The sequence below is a fragment of the Zalophus californianus genome, chromosome 14, assembly GCF_009762305.2.
Source record: "Zalophus californianus isolate mZalCal1 chromosome 14, mZalCal1.pri.v2, whole genome shotgun sequence".
Taxonomy (NCBI): domain Eukaryota; kingdom Metazoa; phylum Chordata; class Mammalia; order Carnivora; family Otariidae; genus Zalophus; species Zalophus californianus.
Genome location: NC_045608.1, coordinates 31723249 through 31739809, shown reverse-complemented (window position 1 = coordinate 31739809; position 16561 = coordinate 31723249). Strand labels below are relative to the sequence as shown.

The 16561-nt window shown below is 45.7% G+C and overlaps 1 protein-coding gene across 6 annotated transcripts in view; it reads left to right on the top strand.

Moving 5' to 3' along the window:
- The window catches only part of GNAL (G protein subunit alpha L), a 141819-nt gene that overhangs the window by 38234 nt on the left and 87024 nt on the right, over positions 1-16561 (top strand). The window contains exons 1-5 of one of the 6 annotated variants that reach the window (XM_027575349.1): positions 3425-3446; positions 4224-4470; positions 4738-4810; positions 5755-5809; positions 5960-6079. In XM_027575349.1, the coding sequence (XP_027431150.1) occupies positions 4329-4470; positions 4738-4810; positions 5755-5809; positions 5960-6079 (390 nt within the window). In that variant the 5' untranslated portion in view covers positions 3425-3446; positions 4224-4328. Of the gene's footprint in view, positions 1-3424; positions 3447-3469; positions 3637-3753; positions 3776-4223; positions 4471-4737; positions 4811-5754; positions 5810-5959; positions 6080-16561 lie in introns of those variants that run through there. The other 5 variants (XM_027575347.1, XM_027575346.1, XM_027575350.1 and 2 more) reach the window with 5 other exon arrangements.

Genomic DNA, 16561 nt, shown 5'->3' with positions numbered 1-16561 from the left:
TCCAAGTTGTTGCACAAAATGAAAGCCTTTCAAAATGAGCAGGGAGCAGAAACAAGGAAATTATACTAGGTTAAAAAGCGGGTTGATTATTGCAAGGTCACTTTTCCTTAGGGGATAACAGGGGTGTATGAAGCAGATTACCTAACTTGTGCTCATCAGGCGATTCCAGATTGACAGGTTTAAGATTTCATTTCTAGGGGCGCCTGGGTGGCTCAGCTTAACAGTCTCTGCCTTTGGCTCAGGTCATGATCCCAGGGTCCTGGGGTCGAGCCCCACATCGGGCTCTCTGCTCCTCGGGAAGCCTGCTTCTCCCTCTCCCACTCCCCCTGCTTGTGTTCCCTCTCTCGCTATGTCTTTCTCTCTGTCAAATAAATAAATAAAATCTTTAAAAAAATATTTCATTTCTAGGAAACTCAAAACTGTAATTGATTCTCAGTTTGGTGACGTGGGGATTAGCATAAGCAACTCGATTTGGGGCCCATTGTCTTGTTTTTTGACACCCTTAAATCCTAGATCTGAACAAGTGGAAACTTTTTGCTGTATTTTTAGGGTAGCTGAATTATCAGGCTATCTTAAAAGTGTAGCTTTGAGGTCTGACTTAATTCTCCCTTTATAAGTTTTCATGGGATTTGTTTTGAAACTTTTTCTTCCAACTGTTTATAAAAATCTTTTCATTAGGAGTGCCTGAGTGGCTGTCTCAGTCAGTTAAGCATCTGCCTTCAGCTCAGGTCATGAAGCCAGGATCCTGGGATCAAGTCCCGCATCGGACTCCCTGCTCAGCGGGGAGCCTGCTTCTCCCTCTCCTCCCTGCTCGTGCTCTCTCTCACTATCTCTGTCACTATCTCTCTCTCTCTCAAATAAGTAAATAAAATCTTTTTTAAAAAAATCTTGGTATTAAGGGCACCTGGGTGGCTCAGTTGGTTAAGCCACTGCCTTCGGCTCAGGTCATGATCCTGGAGTCCTGGGATCGAGTCCCGCATAGGGCTCCCTGCTCAGTGGGGAGTCTGCTTCTCCCTCTGACCCTCTTCCCTTTCATGCTCTCTATCTCTCATTCTCTCTCTCTCAAATAAATAAATAAAATCTTTAAAAAAAATCTCGGTATTAAGAAAACTGACAAACCCTTATGAACATCCCACTGTACTATGCAATTTTTACATACCTTTTCTTGCCTCCTGACTGCCCCCATTACCCACGGTACATGCCAGGTTGATATTACCATGCATGTACATGTGTGTTAACTCAAAGTGTGAGGCCTGGCAGCAGTGATAAACAGTCCCCTTCCACAAAACTAGAAACTTTAACCTAGCTCAGCCTATAGTATGGCACTGTATGTTCGCTTCTGCCTCTGTCAAGAAGAATAATTTATTGCTGTTGTTTTTTAGAAAGTATTAATATTTTCAGTATAGTACCAAACTGGACAAGTGTTTCCTGAACTTAAAATCTGATGACAAAATTCCTTTCATGAGACCCCACCCTTTGAGCATTCAGGAATTCATTCATCCATTCAACAAAGATCCATGGGGCACCTCCTCCAGGCCAGGCACTGGACTAGACACAGGTGCAGCAGGTGTAAAGGACAGACTCAGGCCCGGCCCTCATGGAGGCTGTGGTCTAGCCGACTTTGGAAAAAGCTATAAATAAACCATTACAATGCAAGGAACTGGTGAGACTATGAAACACGGGGAAGGGGTCTAACACTGAATGTGGAGGGAGTAGTGAGGCTAGAACGGTAAGTAGGAGGTGGCCAAGTGGAGAAGATATTCCCGGTATTCCAGGGAGGAGCAGCATGCGAACCCAGTGGATAAGCCAGGGTGTTCAGGAAGTCCATGCGGCTGGAAGGAGGGTCAGGGCAGTGCTGGGAAGGGGAGACACTTGAGGGCTGAGGCCACAGGGTTTACACCAACCCAGTCTTAAAGGATCATGGTCGAGGCCTTGTTAGTGGTGGGGATAGACATGGCAGATCTGTACTGTCACTGTGGCCACATGGGCCACTGGAGTAAGTAAGCAGGAGGCCATTGCCAAAATCCACGTTAGATTAGTAATCTAAGACCATGGTAATGGAAGACAGGGTGGAAGAGATATTTGGTATTTAGGAAACTGACTCCATGGGACACAGTAACTATTTGGGTTTTCAGGAAGGAAAAGGAGTCAGGAATGAGACCTGTGTTCTGGTTTGGAAAATCAGGGACTCTTATCACAGAAAGAGAACGGAAAGGAAAGGGCTGGAGGTGTGGGGGCAGGTGTAGGGGATCTCAGCCCTTGGCAGGTAGAGCTGAGGATGTACCTCAGGGAGATGAAAGTGGAGGTATGCTTGGGGATGGCAGGGGACAAGGGGTAAGCAGGGCTGGAGATGTGATGTGGCCGCAGTTAGAGCTGCGCGCTTAGAGGATGGAGGATGCAGTCAGCCCCACCAGGAGTGTGTGCACAGGGGAGAAAGGGTGGGTGGGGTCCCAAGCACCTCCACCAGCTGGAGGCTGAGCAGGCCATCAAAACCACCATCCAATGCAAGCCAAAGAACAAGACAGTCCCAAGGGAGGGTCAGTGCCAGCTCCATGGAGAGGTCAAGGAAAGTAAAGACCAAAGTTTACGGATGAAATTTCATGCCTGGGAGGCCACTGATGACCCTAAGGAGAACATTTTCAGTGTAGGGAGGTGGGCCAAAGCCAGGCTGCCAGGAGCTGAGGTGTGAACAAGAGGTAAGGAAGGACAGGCCAGAGTCAGATTCCCTTTTTCACTCTTGGAGGCGTGGGCAGGAGGGGGAAATGGTGGCACTAGCAAGGAACCTGGGGTGTCAGGAGGTTCTGTTGGGTTTGAGTGAGACGCATTGACAAGTGAGGCCCGCTGTGCCCCGGGTGCGGCCTACAGAGGGAATGAGGCAGCAGAGCGCCGGGAGCCCCACCAGGTGCTGTTTGCTTTCTGTAAAGAAGATCAGGCCTGGCTGAATGTGAGAGAAACGTAGGTTGGGAGGAAACTGGGGCACTTGAACACAGATGAACAAGGCCACGTAGAAGAATCGGCGTGCAGGACCTCGGGCCCCCTGAGCCTGAAGACCATGACCGTGCCACAACAGCGCCGCACGAGGAAGTGATCTCCAACCCGGATTTCTAGGCCGGGTCGCCTCTTTGCCGACCTTCCCCCAAGTCCAAGAATGCGAGTGCAAAGCTGCCGCGGACGGACCGTCTTTGCGGGCCAATGGTAGCAAGTAACCGAGGGAACTCGCACTCAGCCCCGTGAGTGAGAACGCAGACCGGTCTCTACCTTCTTCGGTTCCACGGCTCCAAGCCAAAGTTCGAAGCTATAGTGTCTCCTAGGAAAGTAGTAGAGCTGTTCAGAGAACTGCGAAGGAGAAACGGGGGCTGGAGATAAAGACAAGAGGCTAAGGGAGGCGGCGGCGTGGGTGCGCTGGAATAGTCTAGAAAATGAACGGAACAAAGGCGGTGTGACTGGTGAGCCTCTTACAGATCCTCCTCCCTGATAGAATATGCATGATCCTGCGCGAGTCCTCGCCTGCCTGGGAGCAGGGAGGCGTCCGAGGCATCGGCGGGGAGCGCACGCCCAAACCCAGTCTTCCGGGCTCGGGGTGCGAGAGAGGCACGCAGCCGAGGTGCGGACCCCGCGCGGGCCGGGCTCGGAGAGGTCAGCTCCCGACCCCTCCAGCACCGATAGCTCTAGTGCCCCAGCGAGATCCCAGCGAGCAGGCCAGCTCCCCTTCCCTGCCGCGCGGAGGCCCGGGGGTCGCTCGGAACCGGGAGGGGGCGCGCGTCCGACGGCGGAGGTAGCGCGGGGCGCGAGCGGGCCGGCGGGTGCCCACGGTCGGCCGGAGGGGACCGGCGGTGCGCTCCGTCCCGCCGCGCCGCTGTGGGCCAGCACGCGGCGGCGCCGGGATACTCTCGTGCTCCCGCAGGGCGCTTCCCAGGCCGTGCAGGCGGGGGCGGGGCTGAGCCGGGCTAAGCGCGGCGGGCGGCGGGCGGTGCGGGCGCGGGGACCAGGGGCGAGCGCCGGGCGCAGCGCCACCCTGGCTAGCTCCGGCAGAGCCCGGTCTCCCTTCATTCTGTGCGGTTTGTCCAGAAGAAAATTCTAAACCTGTATCTTTAAAAAGCATTTATTTGGCTCCGCGCGTCTTCCTCGCATCCTTTTTAGTTGGGAGTTTGCGGTGGGCAGAGGGAGGGAGAAGGAAAGCCTGTTCTGATCGGCAAACACCGAGACCAGAGCATCTCTTTCAGCGGCAAGGAAGAGAAGCCGTCGCAGGATCCACACACATCTACAACTCTCTGTTGCTTTTTGTGCAAATACCTAACTCTGCCTGACGTCCATCCAAGCGGACAGGCATGGGGTGTCTGGGCAACAGCAAGACGGCAGAAGACCAGGGCGTCGATGAAAAAGAACGACGCGAGGCCAACAAGAAGATCGAGAAGCAGTTGCAGAAGGAGCGTCTGGCATACAAAGCGACTCACCGCCTGCTGCTACTGGGTAAGGCCGGAGGGCGCGCGGCGGCTCCCGGCCCGAGCGGAGCGCACACCCCCGAGCGCAGCGAGCGCGGGGCCCGGGCGGGCAGGGCAGGGCCGGGCGAGGGCCGCGCTCACCGCCGCCAGCCACCGGGACCCGCTCCTCCAGTCGCGATCTGGAGTGTACTGGAAAATGCCTACGCTGGGGTAGGGTAATTGCTGTCTGGGTTCGCAGGAGAGATGGCAACGGTATTGGGCCACGGACCACAGCATTCTTTTTATTTGTTTGCAGGGGCTGGTGAGTCTGGGAAGAGCACTATCGTCAAACAAATGAGGATCCTGCATGTCAATGGATTTAATCCTGAGTAAGGAATGATCAATTTCGCTTTTGCTTCCAAACTGCATGCAAACTTTTTCACTTCTCTCCAGCATTTCCAAACGTGCTTTCTCTGAATAATTAATTTGATCATTGAATAGACCTTTGCGGGTTGGGGGTAGTGAGATAGGAGCGTGTTGTTGAATTTGATATATTTAGGCAAATTCTTCTTTAGGTAGCGTCTAGATGAAAAAATAAAATAACTTCCCTAACAAAATAGGATTTATTAGATATCTTGCGATATTGGTCTGTGTTATTGGTACTGCACTTACCACACTTAACCAATATGTCAGTATATACTTATCTCTATATCCTTGGTCCGCCTCTATTTCAATTCATATCTATCAACATATGGATAATTCAAGTAAAATATATTTACAAGTGTAGCTGTATGATTTTATATGCAATATTCGTAACAACGTTGCCATGCTTTGTGTAACCTGTGTAGTTTAAAACTACACATTGTAATGTGTGCATTCAAGTTTGCTTAGTGTACAAATTAGAAAAAAAAGTATGTTGGGGCGCCTGGGTGGCTGAGTCGTTAAGTGTCTGCCTTCGGCTCAGGTCATGACCAGGGTCTTGGGATCGAGCCTGGCATCGGGCTCCTTGCTCTGTGGGAAGCCTGCTTCTCCCTCTCCCACTCCCCCTGCTTGTGTTCCCTCTCTCGCTGTGTCTCTCTCTGTCAAATAAATAAATAAATTCTTTAAAAAAAAAAAGAAAAAAAAGTATGTTTTCCTTTCCCAGTTAAAAACTTTGCAACTGTTGTCTTGGGGGTTGATGTTGACCTCTAGAAAAGCCAGTCTAGCCCCATGCTGCAGCTGGAAGTTTAAAATCCCATTCAGCTGATTCAAGTCAGTTCTAAAGATAAATTAAATTAATAACAATGCTCTTTTTTTTAATTTTTTTATTGTTAACAATTCTCTTTTAATATAGGGAAAAGAAACAGAAAATTCTGGACATCCGGAAAAATGTTAAAGATGCTATTGTGGTAAGGATTTTTTTTTAATGTTTGGTTAATAGAAAGGTTAAATACTCTGCTCTCTAAAACTGTATAGACAGAAATTATATATTTTAGTTGTCATAAGAGGAACCTAAATGTTGTATTTATCCATATATCTTTTTCTTCATTCCATTTTAGACAATTGTTTCAGCGATGAGTACTATCATACCTCCAGTTCCACTGGCCAACCCAGAAAACCAATTTCGATCAGACTATATCAAGAGTATAGCTCCTATCACCGACTTTGAATATTCCCAGGTAAGTAAATCTTTCTTGAAATATTTTAAATGGTGGAAGAGAGAACCATTTTTAATGAGATTGCTTGAGAATCAATGTTAGTATTATTTTATCTTTGACTTTCTTCAAAATCTAGCTCTCTGCCTGAGAGAAATACTTTCTTTCATACCAAAATATTAACATTGGTTAAAAATGTTAAAGACAATAGGATTGTAAGAAATGCTTTTATGAATGTATTGGTGAGGTTGGTAATCAGGAAAATAGCCTACCTTTAGGAAATATTGATAGTACTTTTTCCTATATGTATTTCTAAATTAACAATTAAGCAGTTTCCCAGATAACAAAAGAATAGAACTGACATGAGCAGAGAGAAATATTTATGGTAAGTGACTGCTTCTGGGGGAATAGTAGAACAGAATTCAGTTCACTCTTAAGATGTGCATCCTGTAGCTCAAATGAGAAGAGAATGCACGCTGTAAATAACATGGATCACTTCTGAATGTTTATTCTGTGATGGGAAAAAAACGTAGTTTGCTTCACATCTGCAGTATTTATGGCCGCTTTCCTAATTCCTTGGGTAACAGTATTGCTTATGTGAAAGGGTAAAATGAATAGTAATTTTTTCTTGTTTGGTATATATACATATCTTTAAAGCATTGTTATTTGGTCATTTGATTAAGCATGTGTCAAAGGAAAATATATTTGTTAAATTTCTCAGAAAGTCATTTTTCTTACAGTTGTACCAAAAGAGCATATTTGTGTGTGTGTGTGTGTGTGTGTGTGTGTGTGTGTGTGTGTGTGTGTGTGTACCCAACAGTAACAGAATTTTAAAGGTTTCTTTGCCTGGCACAGTGCTCTTGAGACATTTTTCTTTCTCACAATCCCCCCTTCGAAAGGAAGGTGGTACAGAAGGCAGTGTGTGAAATAGACAGGTCCTGCCCTGCTCTGACTGAAGTCTGGGGCAGTGTGCACATGCTCGCCCCTACCCTGACTCTGCAGCAGAGCACCCTTGTTGTGGAAGCTTTGTAGCAGGATGGCAGATAAGAATGACCCTTTTGAAAGCTTTTATTTGCATCCTTTCCTGTGATTTTTGCATCTGTAAGCATTCCAGTGTAGCCCCTGAGAGCTCTGGAATTTCTAACAGGAAGGAGTTAGAGGTGGCAAACTGGCTAGAAAAGGGGGCTGGGGTGTCTGGCACAGCGGGCACACTTTTTTACTGAATTGTGTCTTTAACTGGATGGCTTGGAGGCGGTAAAGGAGATGACAGGACAGGGCTGTAGCGGATAGGACTAAAGCAGTGATTCAGCCAGCTACAGCTATAGGATGTCCCCCAGTACTGTGTGACATTGTATATATGGAAGAAGTCACCCCAAACTACAAGATCCTAGCTGAAATCAGGGGTGGCATTCCCATTCAACTTTATTTTTTTTTAAGATTTTATTTATTTATTTATTTATTTATTAAAGATTTTATTTATTCATTTGAGACACCGAGATACAGAGAGAGAGAGAGAGAGAGCATGAGCAGGGAGAGAGGCAGAGGGAGAGGGAGAAGCAGGCTCCTCGCTGAGCCAGGAGCCCGATGTGGGGCTCGATCCCAGGACCCTGGGATCATGACCTGAGCCGAAGGCAGACGCTTAACCATCTGAGCCACCCAGGCACCCCTAAAGATTTTATTTATTTATTTGACAGAGAGAGAGAGAGACAACCAGAGCAGGAACACAAGCAGGGGGAGTGGGAGAGGGAGAAGCAGGCTCCCCACCGAGCAGGGAGCTGGATGAGGGGCCCCAATCCCAGGACCCTGGGATCACGACCTGAGCCCAAAGCAGAGCCCAAAGCAGACGCTTAAGGACTGAGCCACCCAGGCACTCCCCCATTCAATTTTAGATTTACATATGTAGAGACACATACTTAGATTCTCAAATTTTTCCTGTCATATTTGCCTGAAAGTAATCATAAAACATCCCATATAATATGGTTCTGATTTAGGGGAAAAAGTTATTCCTACCATGTAATGAGAAATTAGAATTGAGATGTCTTCATCACAAATCTTCTCTCTTCATATGATAGACTCACAAACAATGAGGGATTTCATACTCAACCCCAAGTTCAGAAATAGTCATTCCCAGGTGGATTCTAAAGGATCTAAAGTACCTAACTTGTGAAAGTGTTTTTTGAGCTAAATCATGAATATTTTTAATAAAAAAAAAAATTCGAGAAACCATTTCCTTTGAACACACATTTTTACATAGACGTGTTAAGGCTACTTAAAAATGATTATCAGAAACCGTAATTCATTATCCATAAAATAAAAGAGAATTAGGACCCAGCAGACACAAATGCAGTTATGCTCTTTCAGAGATAATGCTTTTTTTTTTCTTTTTGGTAGGTTTTAAGCCAGCATTCTGTTGTCTTATGTGCCTGTGCTGTGTCCAATGTGATTATGTTTATAATAGAGTCAACACTTGTGTAAATAAGGAAATTAATACCTAAATATATAACTTTCTTTCTGAAAATGCTATTTTTATTTTAATGTGCACACAATTTTCAGTAACATATATTCCATCATGCCCTGAAATTTTCATCATTTATATCAGTAAATTGAATAGTTCTTGAATTTACATTTTGATGACCCTCACTGAAAAAGATATTAAGACAGATCTCTCACTTATATACTAATAACACTTGATACTTTTGGAAAAAATTAACTTGTATTTAAAGAAAATGTATATTATTGTAGAAGTCATAAAAATAGAGCTAAATCAATTATCTTAGTAGTAAACATAACACAAATTTACTAATTCTAGGACTTTTTGAGATTGAATCCTTGAGAAAGTCTTTTGGTGTCACAGTCCAATTCTTTAAGGGTCGTAAGTTCATTTTCTTGTAGCTATAAAATAATTTTATCATAAAAAATTAACTTCAGAGTTCTTTAATTTAAGAAGGAAAAATTAGAAGAATATACATTTAAAATTACATGAGACTGCCCATTATAATACAAAGTCTAATCTTATCTTGAGTATCTTAATGATTCTCTCTAAAAATATTACACTTAAGTTTACCTTTTGGTTTTTGGTTTTGGTTGGTTTTGGTTTTGGTTTTGGGTTTTTTTGCTGTTCATATTGCCTTCCATTTGAATTTCTTTTTTTTTTTAAGATTTTATATATTTATTTGAGAGAGAGAGGTGGGGAGAAGCAAGCAGACTTCCCACTGAGCAGGGAGCCCACCAAGGGGCTCAATCCCAGGACCCCGAGATCATGACCTGAGCTGAAGGCAGAGGCTTAACTGTTTGACCAACTGAGCCACCCATGTGCCCCTCCACTTGAATTTCAATTGAACTATAGGAAACCTAAGTTTTAACTTAGGTTAAAACTTAGGCTGGTATAGATAGTGAATAGTGCCCAGCCAGCTAACAGTTGCTGTGGGGATTAGAGAAAGCATTCAGGGCCAGACCTCCCTGACCTCATAGGCCAGGTCTGTATTGATCTGGGGAGCCTTTGGAGAGCTCTGAGCAGTGCAATTACATGACCTGGTCGTGCACTCTGGCAGTAGGTGGAGAATGGGTCATAGGAAGGCAAGGTTGCAGTGGAGCAATGGTCTGGGAATCAGTTATAGCGATCCAGATGTGAGATAATGGAGCAGCTTGGTGTGGGGTGGTATAATTCATTGATAGGTGCCTAGTTAGTTCTTTTCTTATGCATATATCCAAAATTGTCTTTCTGTGGACTGGGGTCCATCCAGGAACCCCTTGGCACCATGCCTTTGCATCCAGTTCATCTACACATGAGGTGATAGAAAATAGTCTCAGGTGACGATCATGATAGATTCCCCCTCCACCTCCCAAAAAACTCTTAGCACGGTACCAAAGAGCAATTAATTCAACTGAACTATTAATTCATGTGTGTGGTTTTTTTTTTTTCTTCTTAAAATGTGGCTATTTTATTAGCTCTTTTAACATTGTAGTTTGCTAGGTTATTTTAAGGGGAAGATGAAAACTAAGGCTTCCTGAGAAATGTGACAGCAGTCTGACGTGTTGATCAGTGCTCTGTCAGGACCACCTGGCATGTCCTACGTTGACGTTTTATCAGAACTGCATGTCAGTGTAGACCCAGAGAGCGAGAATGACACTGTCCTGTCCGCTCCTCCCAGGTAAAAGTACACGGGGCTTTTGGTTAAGGAATAGGCTGGCTCCCCGCAGTGCACAGGGGCAAGGCCCTGGGAGCCTGGCTGCCCGCTGTGGGTCTTAGATCCGCGGCTCTCTAAAGACGTGATCCGGAGCTAGCGGCCCGCCACGCGGTGAGAACAGCGGTGGGAGAGCGGGACTTCCGGGAGTGGCCCTTAGGAGGGTGCGCGCGCACGCCACGGAAGGGCGGGAAGCGAAGCGTCCAATGGTGAGGCGCGCTCAGCTGCTCCCGCCCGAGTGCTTGTCCTGTCCTCTGGCGAAGGCTCGCAGAATTCCGGAACTCACGTCATCCAGGTTAGTAGTCTAGCGTCTATAGTGTTTTTTAACCCACTGATCTCTCTCATCCCCGCCCCCCACCAACACCATCCAAAAAGTCTTTGAAGCCCACAGTCTACATCAGGTAGGAGCAGGTTTTCCCTCTGGAGCCCAAGCTGCCGTCTCCACCCGGGACCCCAGCATTTGCCCCTGAACCTCATCAGAGCCCTCTGGGCTCCCCAGAGCTGTTGTTGGAAAATGACAGGCCAGTTGTGTTAGCTCCCAGGGAACAGGCTTCTTCTCTCCGAGCTGCCCCCCGTCCTCTCCCCCGACAACTCACACCCCACAGCTGGGCACACTGAAAACAATTCCTGAGTGCCTGTTAGAATCTGACAGAATCCTCTGTCCACTTCTCTAGGGAGCTGTGGGTGTAACAAGTCAGGGGACTGGCCCCCTGGGACATCACACTGCGTTACTGAAAGGAAGGCTCCCCTCCGTACAGTAAACCGGCACTTTCACTCAAGATGGCATTTAGATCCACCTCCCAAGCATCCACCCTGTTCTTTGTCTTTGGAGGGAGTGAGGCTTAGTGTGCGTTTTAAAAGAGAAAGGAAACATTGAAAGTGTAAAATGTGGGAACTACGACTGTATGTTCCACAGTACTCTGAAACTCTTAGAGATCTGTATATATGGCATCCGAGAGAAAAGTCATCTTGGATCATTTCAGATGTCCTTTCGGGGATGACTACACAGGGGTGCCTTGGGGCTGTGCTCCGAGCTCACTCTTCTCCCATCTCAGCTGCCCCTGGCAGGGTCCTGAACCACCAAGACAGGGAGCTGACTGCCCTGAACCAGAACCCAAGGGGAGACGGGCCTCACGGGGCTCAGGCTGCCTCTGCGCTTTCAAGGGCCAAGGCAGGACCTAGAAAGAGCGTCAGCCTGGGGCAGGAAGTGCTCCAGAGACACCTGCCCGCGACCTCTGAGTCTGCGGACTGGACAGTGTCCCTGTCTCAAGGGAATATACTGGAGCCAGACTACCTGGGCACAGATTCTGACCGCCCTGGCACTATGTGACCTTGAGCAAATCACCTTATTGATGTCTGCCTTTTCTAAACTGTAAAATGGGGGTAGGTGATCACAATACCGACCATGTGAGGTTGTTAGGAGGCTTGAAGCAGTGCTGGCACATGGGAGGTGCACCTGCAGGATTAGCATTACTGCTGTGTAGAAGGGCAGGGGCTCTGGAATTGACTGGGTGCCGGTGTGCCTGGTAGGCACTCTTCATCACCATCCATCATCCTGAGCCCTGCTGGCCTCAGATGAACACCCAGCTGCCTGCACACCATCTCTGAGTCCAGGGGGGGAGACAACTGAACCCTCTAGCTATTCCCCCACCGGCCAGCCCCACCCTGCAGCCCTGCGTTGAGCCAGCACCTATAAACCGTGTCCTCTGTCCATGCCAAGAGCTGATGTCCCCAACACCTCACAACATACCTGGGAGGAGCTGTCTCTAATTATCTCCAACGAGCTGCCAAGCCATGGACTGGCCCTGACTGCTCAGGAACGCTGGCCTGCATGCTTCCTCAAAGCACCGACGTCCAGATGGGCCATCTCCCAGCCAGTCTCCCACTTGGCTTCTGTCACCCGAAGCCCCCCCGGATCTCAGCCCTCTTCCTCCTCCTTCATTTACTTCCAGTCAGATTTTCTGGAAGTGACATCAGTGGTCTTCCTCCTTTCCCACCAGTTCTGCCCGTCTTTGTCCTCCCCTTTTGTTCTGTGCCTTGACTAGCGACAGGTTCTCTGAGGCCACTGGAACTGCCCTAGATCTGCCAGATCTCTGTCAGACTTTTCACCTTTCTCCCTGGGGCTACAATCTCTGCCCAGTTTTGCCACAAGTTCCAGCAAGCTTCTGGCCCATTCTTGTAACCCAGTGCTCACCCCAACACAGGCTTTCTAATAATAGAAAGATGAGCTGCATCCTGAAACACCCCCTCCCTCCGCAAGGGGAGTTAACACTGAAATACATCGCATTTCAAGAACAGGTGTCTCCTCAGGGAAGTTACCAGCATTTGACCTTTTCTAAATAAAATATTTTAAATGTCCTAGGGTATGTTCTCTAGTTTAAAAAAAATCCTAGAAAAATTATTTTTTAAAAATAACAACCATTCCTTTTTTAATTTGCAAAGCTGGGTTTTTTGTGGTTTTTTTTTCCTTTTCTGAAGTTTGCTGGAAGTGGTGAGTGCCTGTGTCTTGGAGCAAGGCCGCCATATTGATTCTATAGGGTGTTGTCAAAGTCATATTTTAAAAACAGGGGTGTTGAAAATAGATGGTTGCTGAGGCCTTAGAGACCATCTAGCCTGAGAGCTCCAGCTGAGGAAATGGCAGCAACAGAGGGAACGAACTTGCCAGGGAGGCAGGAAGTTTGATGATTTCCTGCTGTGTGTGGAGCACCCTGGTAGTTGGCAAAGATGGAACATGGCTTCCCTGGCTATTTTTCCAGTGAGAGGCTTTTGTAACAGAGTAGTCTAAACAGCAGTCTTCCGTGGGTAACATTGATGATCCCCAAGACCATTTTTGCCAAAACTGAGTGTGAAGGTGCTGCTGAGGGGAAGGGGTGGATGAGCAAGAGGTTACCTAGCTCCCCTTGCTTCTTCAATGTTTAGTCAACAAACTTACATGTCTGTGGATACCAAGATCCTCAAAGAGCTTATCATCTAGAGGGAATACAGACTTATAAACAAAGTTGATGGTATCGTATAACACTACAAGAGAAGTATTTATAGAGAGCTATTGGAAGTATATGAGGGGGCCCCACCTGACCAGCTTCATGCCGAGCTGAGGCCAGAGGATTTGGGCCTCCTCCTCAAGGCAATGGAGAATCATCCAGTGATTCTAGTCAGGGAGTGACAAAATGCAAGTTGTCTTTGGAAAGACCACTCCTGAATTCATTAAGAGGCCACTCCTGCATGTCTGCTCTTGCATGGTGCTCTGAGGGCCCATCTGTTTTTGGGCAAAGGGCATTTCCTCTGTCAAAAACCTACTTCCAAGCCTTACATTGCTTATGTCAAAACACAAGGAGGGATGGAACCCCCATAGTTCATTCTGCACATCTGGAATACTAATGAAAGGAATTGCTATTATTTTATTTTTTTAAGATTTTATTTATTTGAGAGAGAAAGAATGAGACAGAGAGAGCATGAGATGGGGGAGGGTCAGAAGGAGAAGCAGTGGGGAGTCCGATGCGGGACTCGATCCCAGGACTCCAGGATCATGACCTGAGCCGAAGGCAGTCGCCCAACCAATTGAACCACCCAGGCGCCCAGGAATTGCAATTATTTTAAATAAAATATTCCCGTTAGAGCCATCAACTACACTGGAGCTTCAATGAGGGTGCTTTTTAAAAATTCCGTTTTTTTCTTTGAAATGTTATCATAAGGGTTTTCCTAACAAAAGATAACTTTTTATTTTGAAACAATTTTAAACTTACCCCCAAAATGCAAAAGTAGTACAAAGAACTCCCAGACACTTACCAGACAGATTCATCACTAGCTAGTCGGCCATATTTGCTTCCCCCTCCTATCTACACTAACACACATTTTCATGAACCATTCCAGAGTTGATTGCAGACAGTGTGCTCCTTTACCTAATACTCTGCTATGGATTTACCTTCCACAGTATGGCTATCAAAATGAAGAGATTTAACATTGATACACTCTTGTTTTGTAACCTACAAATGTTATTCAAATTTCTCCAGTTGCCCCAGTAATATAGTGAAATTATAGTAATAATAATGATAGTGATAACTCTGGTCAATAATCCAATCCAGCATCAAGCACTACATTTAATGTCCGTGTCTCCTTTACTATCAGTTCCTCAGCCCTCCTTTCTGTCATGACATTGACCAGACATTATTGTGCAGTGCCCTCACTGTGGCTCATCTGATTTGTTGTGACCAGATGCAGTTAGGGCTTTGGCAGCAAAAGCACAGGAGTGACCTTGTGTCCTTCCTAGTGCATCACGGACATTAACAATAATCTCTTCGTGAAGGTGGGGTCTGCTGCCCTTTTCCCCTCTGTAATTCCTAAGTATGTTCTAAGAATGTTTTGGGGGGTTGTATAAATAAATACCCTGTTCTTATCAAAACGTTCCCACTGTCTAATTTTAGCAGATTAATAAATTTTATGTGCAATATATATTGAAGGGGGTAAGCTGTTAGCAACTTTTTTGGCTACTTCTAAGTACTATAATGAAAACCAAATACAATGTAGATCATGATGCTGCCTTTCGCATAATAAAAAGTGTATCATTCTGTGCTCTTACTAATAAAAGCGTGCGGAAAGACCCCTGGTCTATACCAACACACCAAGAAATCCAGGCTGGAGCCACAAGGCAACTCTTCCCTAAAGTGTTTTTCCTTACAGAAGATACATTTGAACGGCCCCAAAGTAAGGCAACATGTTTTTTTTAAATTCCCAATACATTTTAAGGGTCACAAAGTGAGACACCGTATTTTTTTAATTCCTTAAGGAAGATGTCATTGAAACTTCAAATCCTTTGAAAGTGTGAGATTTTTGTTGTCAAAGCTCACCTCAAATTTTGATGTGTTGGGAGTTTGTCACTTGGCTTACCAAAGCAGAAGTTCACTTCAAAGGACGCTTGTTCTTTCCAGAAGAATATGACATTAAAAATACCTTAGCATTAAAGCATGTTGTCCTTATCATTGCAGTTTTATGTAACTGAGAGAAAATGTCTTGAACTTTGCAGCTCTCTCAGAAAATGGTGGAAGTTGCGGACAAGTAGGCTATTCTTTTGTCTTATGAAGCCTTGAATGAGGTGACACATGATTTGTGAGAAAGGTACACTGAAGTTTTAAGAGGCAGAATAATGAATTTACTCCTGAAAAGATTCCTCTAAAACACTGACTTTTAAATTTTTTTCATTTTGCATGAGAACATCATCCAGAATGTGTGGGGTTTTTTTCCTCACCTCTTAAAATAATCCTGTACATTTTTTTATTCTGCCTCTATTATAGCATTGGGATTAAATTAAATCGACTTTATGCATAACATTTTCACTACACAAAGCAGTTTCATTTTTGAAGTTGTATTTGTGGGGTTTTTTTTGAATAGGACGTATTTGTATACGGCACAAAATCCAAAAGATATAAAAGAGTGAAAAGTCTCTCTCTTACTCTCGGCCCCAGACACGCAGTCTCACACCCAGAGACAACCAGTGTGGCATAAAATTAACTTAGGGCCCTCAGAGAGCAATCCTTTTAACGTATTTTTATCTCATAGTGAGTAGTCAGTTATGAAACACAATTGCAGTTAATCTTATTGGTATGGAGAAGATATCCAGCCTGAATTGCCAAGTAAATGTTTTTGAAATAAAATGTGATATTAAAGATTTAACATTAAATTGTAAGGAAACTGTCTTGGAGCTTAGACAAAATGCCAGAGTACTTGATTATAAAAATATAGAAAAACTGTATTAGGCATCCATTAAATAGCCATGTTTTAAAGGGTAGAAGCCGCAGCCTTCATGCCTCTAAGGGGAACCTTACCATATACAATTAACCCCAGCAGACTACCTGGAGGGCATTTGACCTTCAGGGTCTGCGTGGAATAACCTGTCAGAGCAGTTGGTGGCCCTTTGGGGCTATTTCTCTGACCGTTTAGGGTCAGACTGCATGCCCTTTCTCACATGAGGTCCCCGTTCATTCTATGCCCATCCTGTAGTATTCCTTCTTGGCTTTAGGACATTCTGCCCCTCCCACACTTCCCAGCCCTTGAAATTTCTGCACAAGGATAAACCCCTGGTTTCCTCCCATGTAACATGCTTACCTCCATCTGCACATTGCACGTTGTCCCTCCTTCCCACTGGTTCTTGCTTTACCACCTGCAAAACCTGCCTGTACCTAAACAAGATTCCCAGAACAGTTTGGATGCTGTCTGTCCTTATTTAAATACTGATTTGCCAAAGGTCCGTTTTGAGCTCTTAGTAAGTACTCAACAAATACCAAGGGGTTACAATAACCAAAGAAAGGAGTTATCTGCTCCCTTTAAA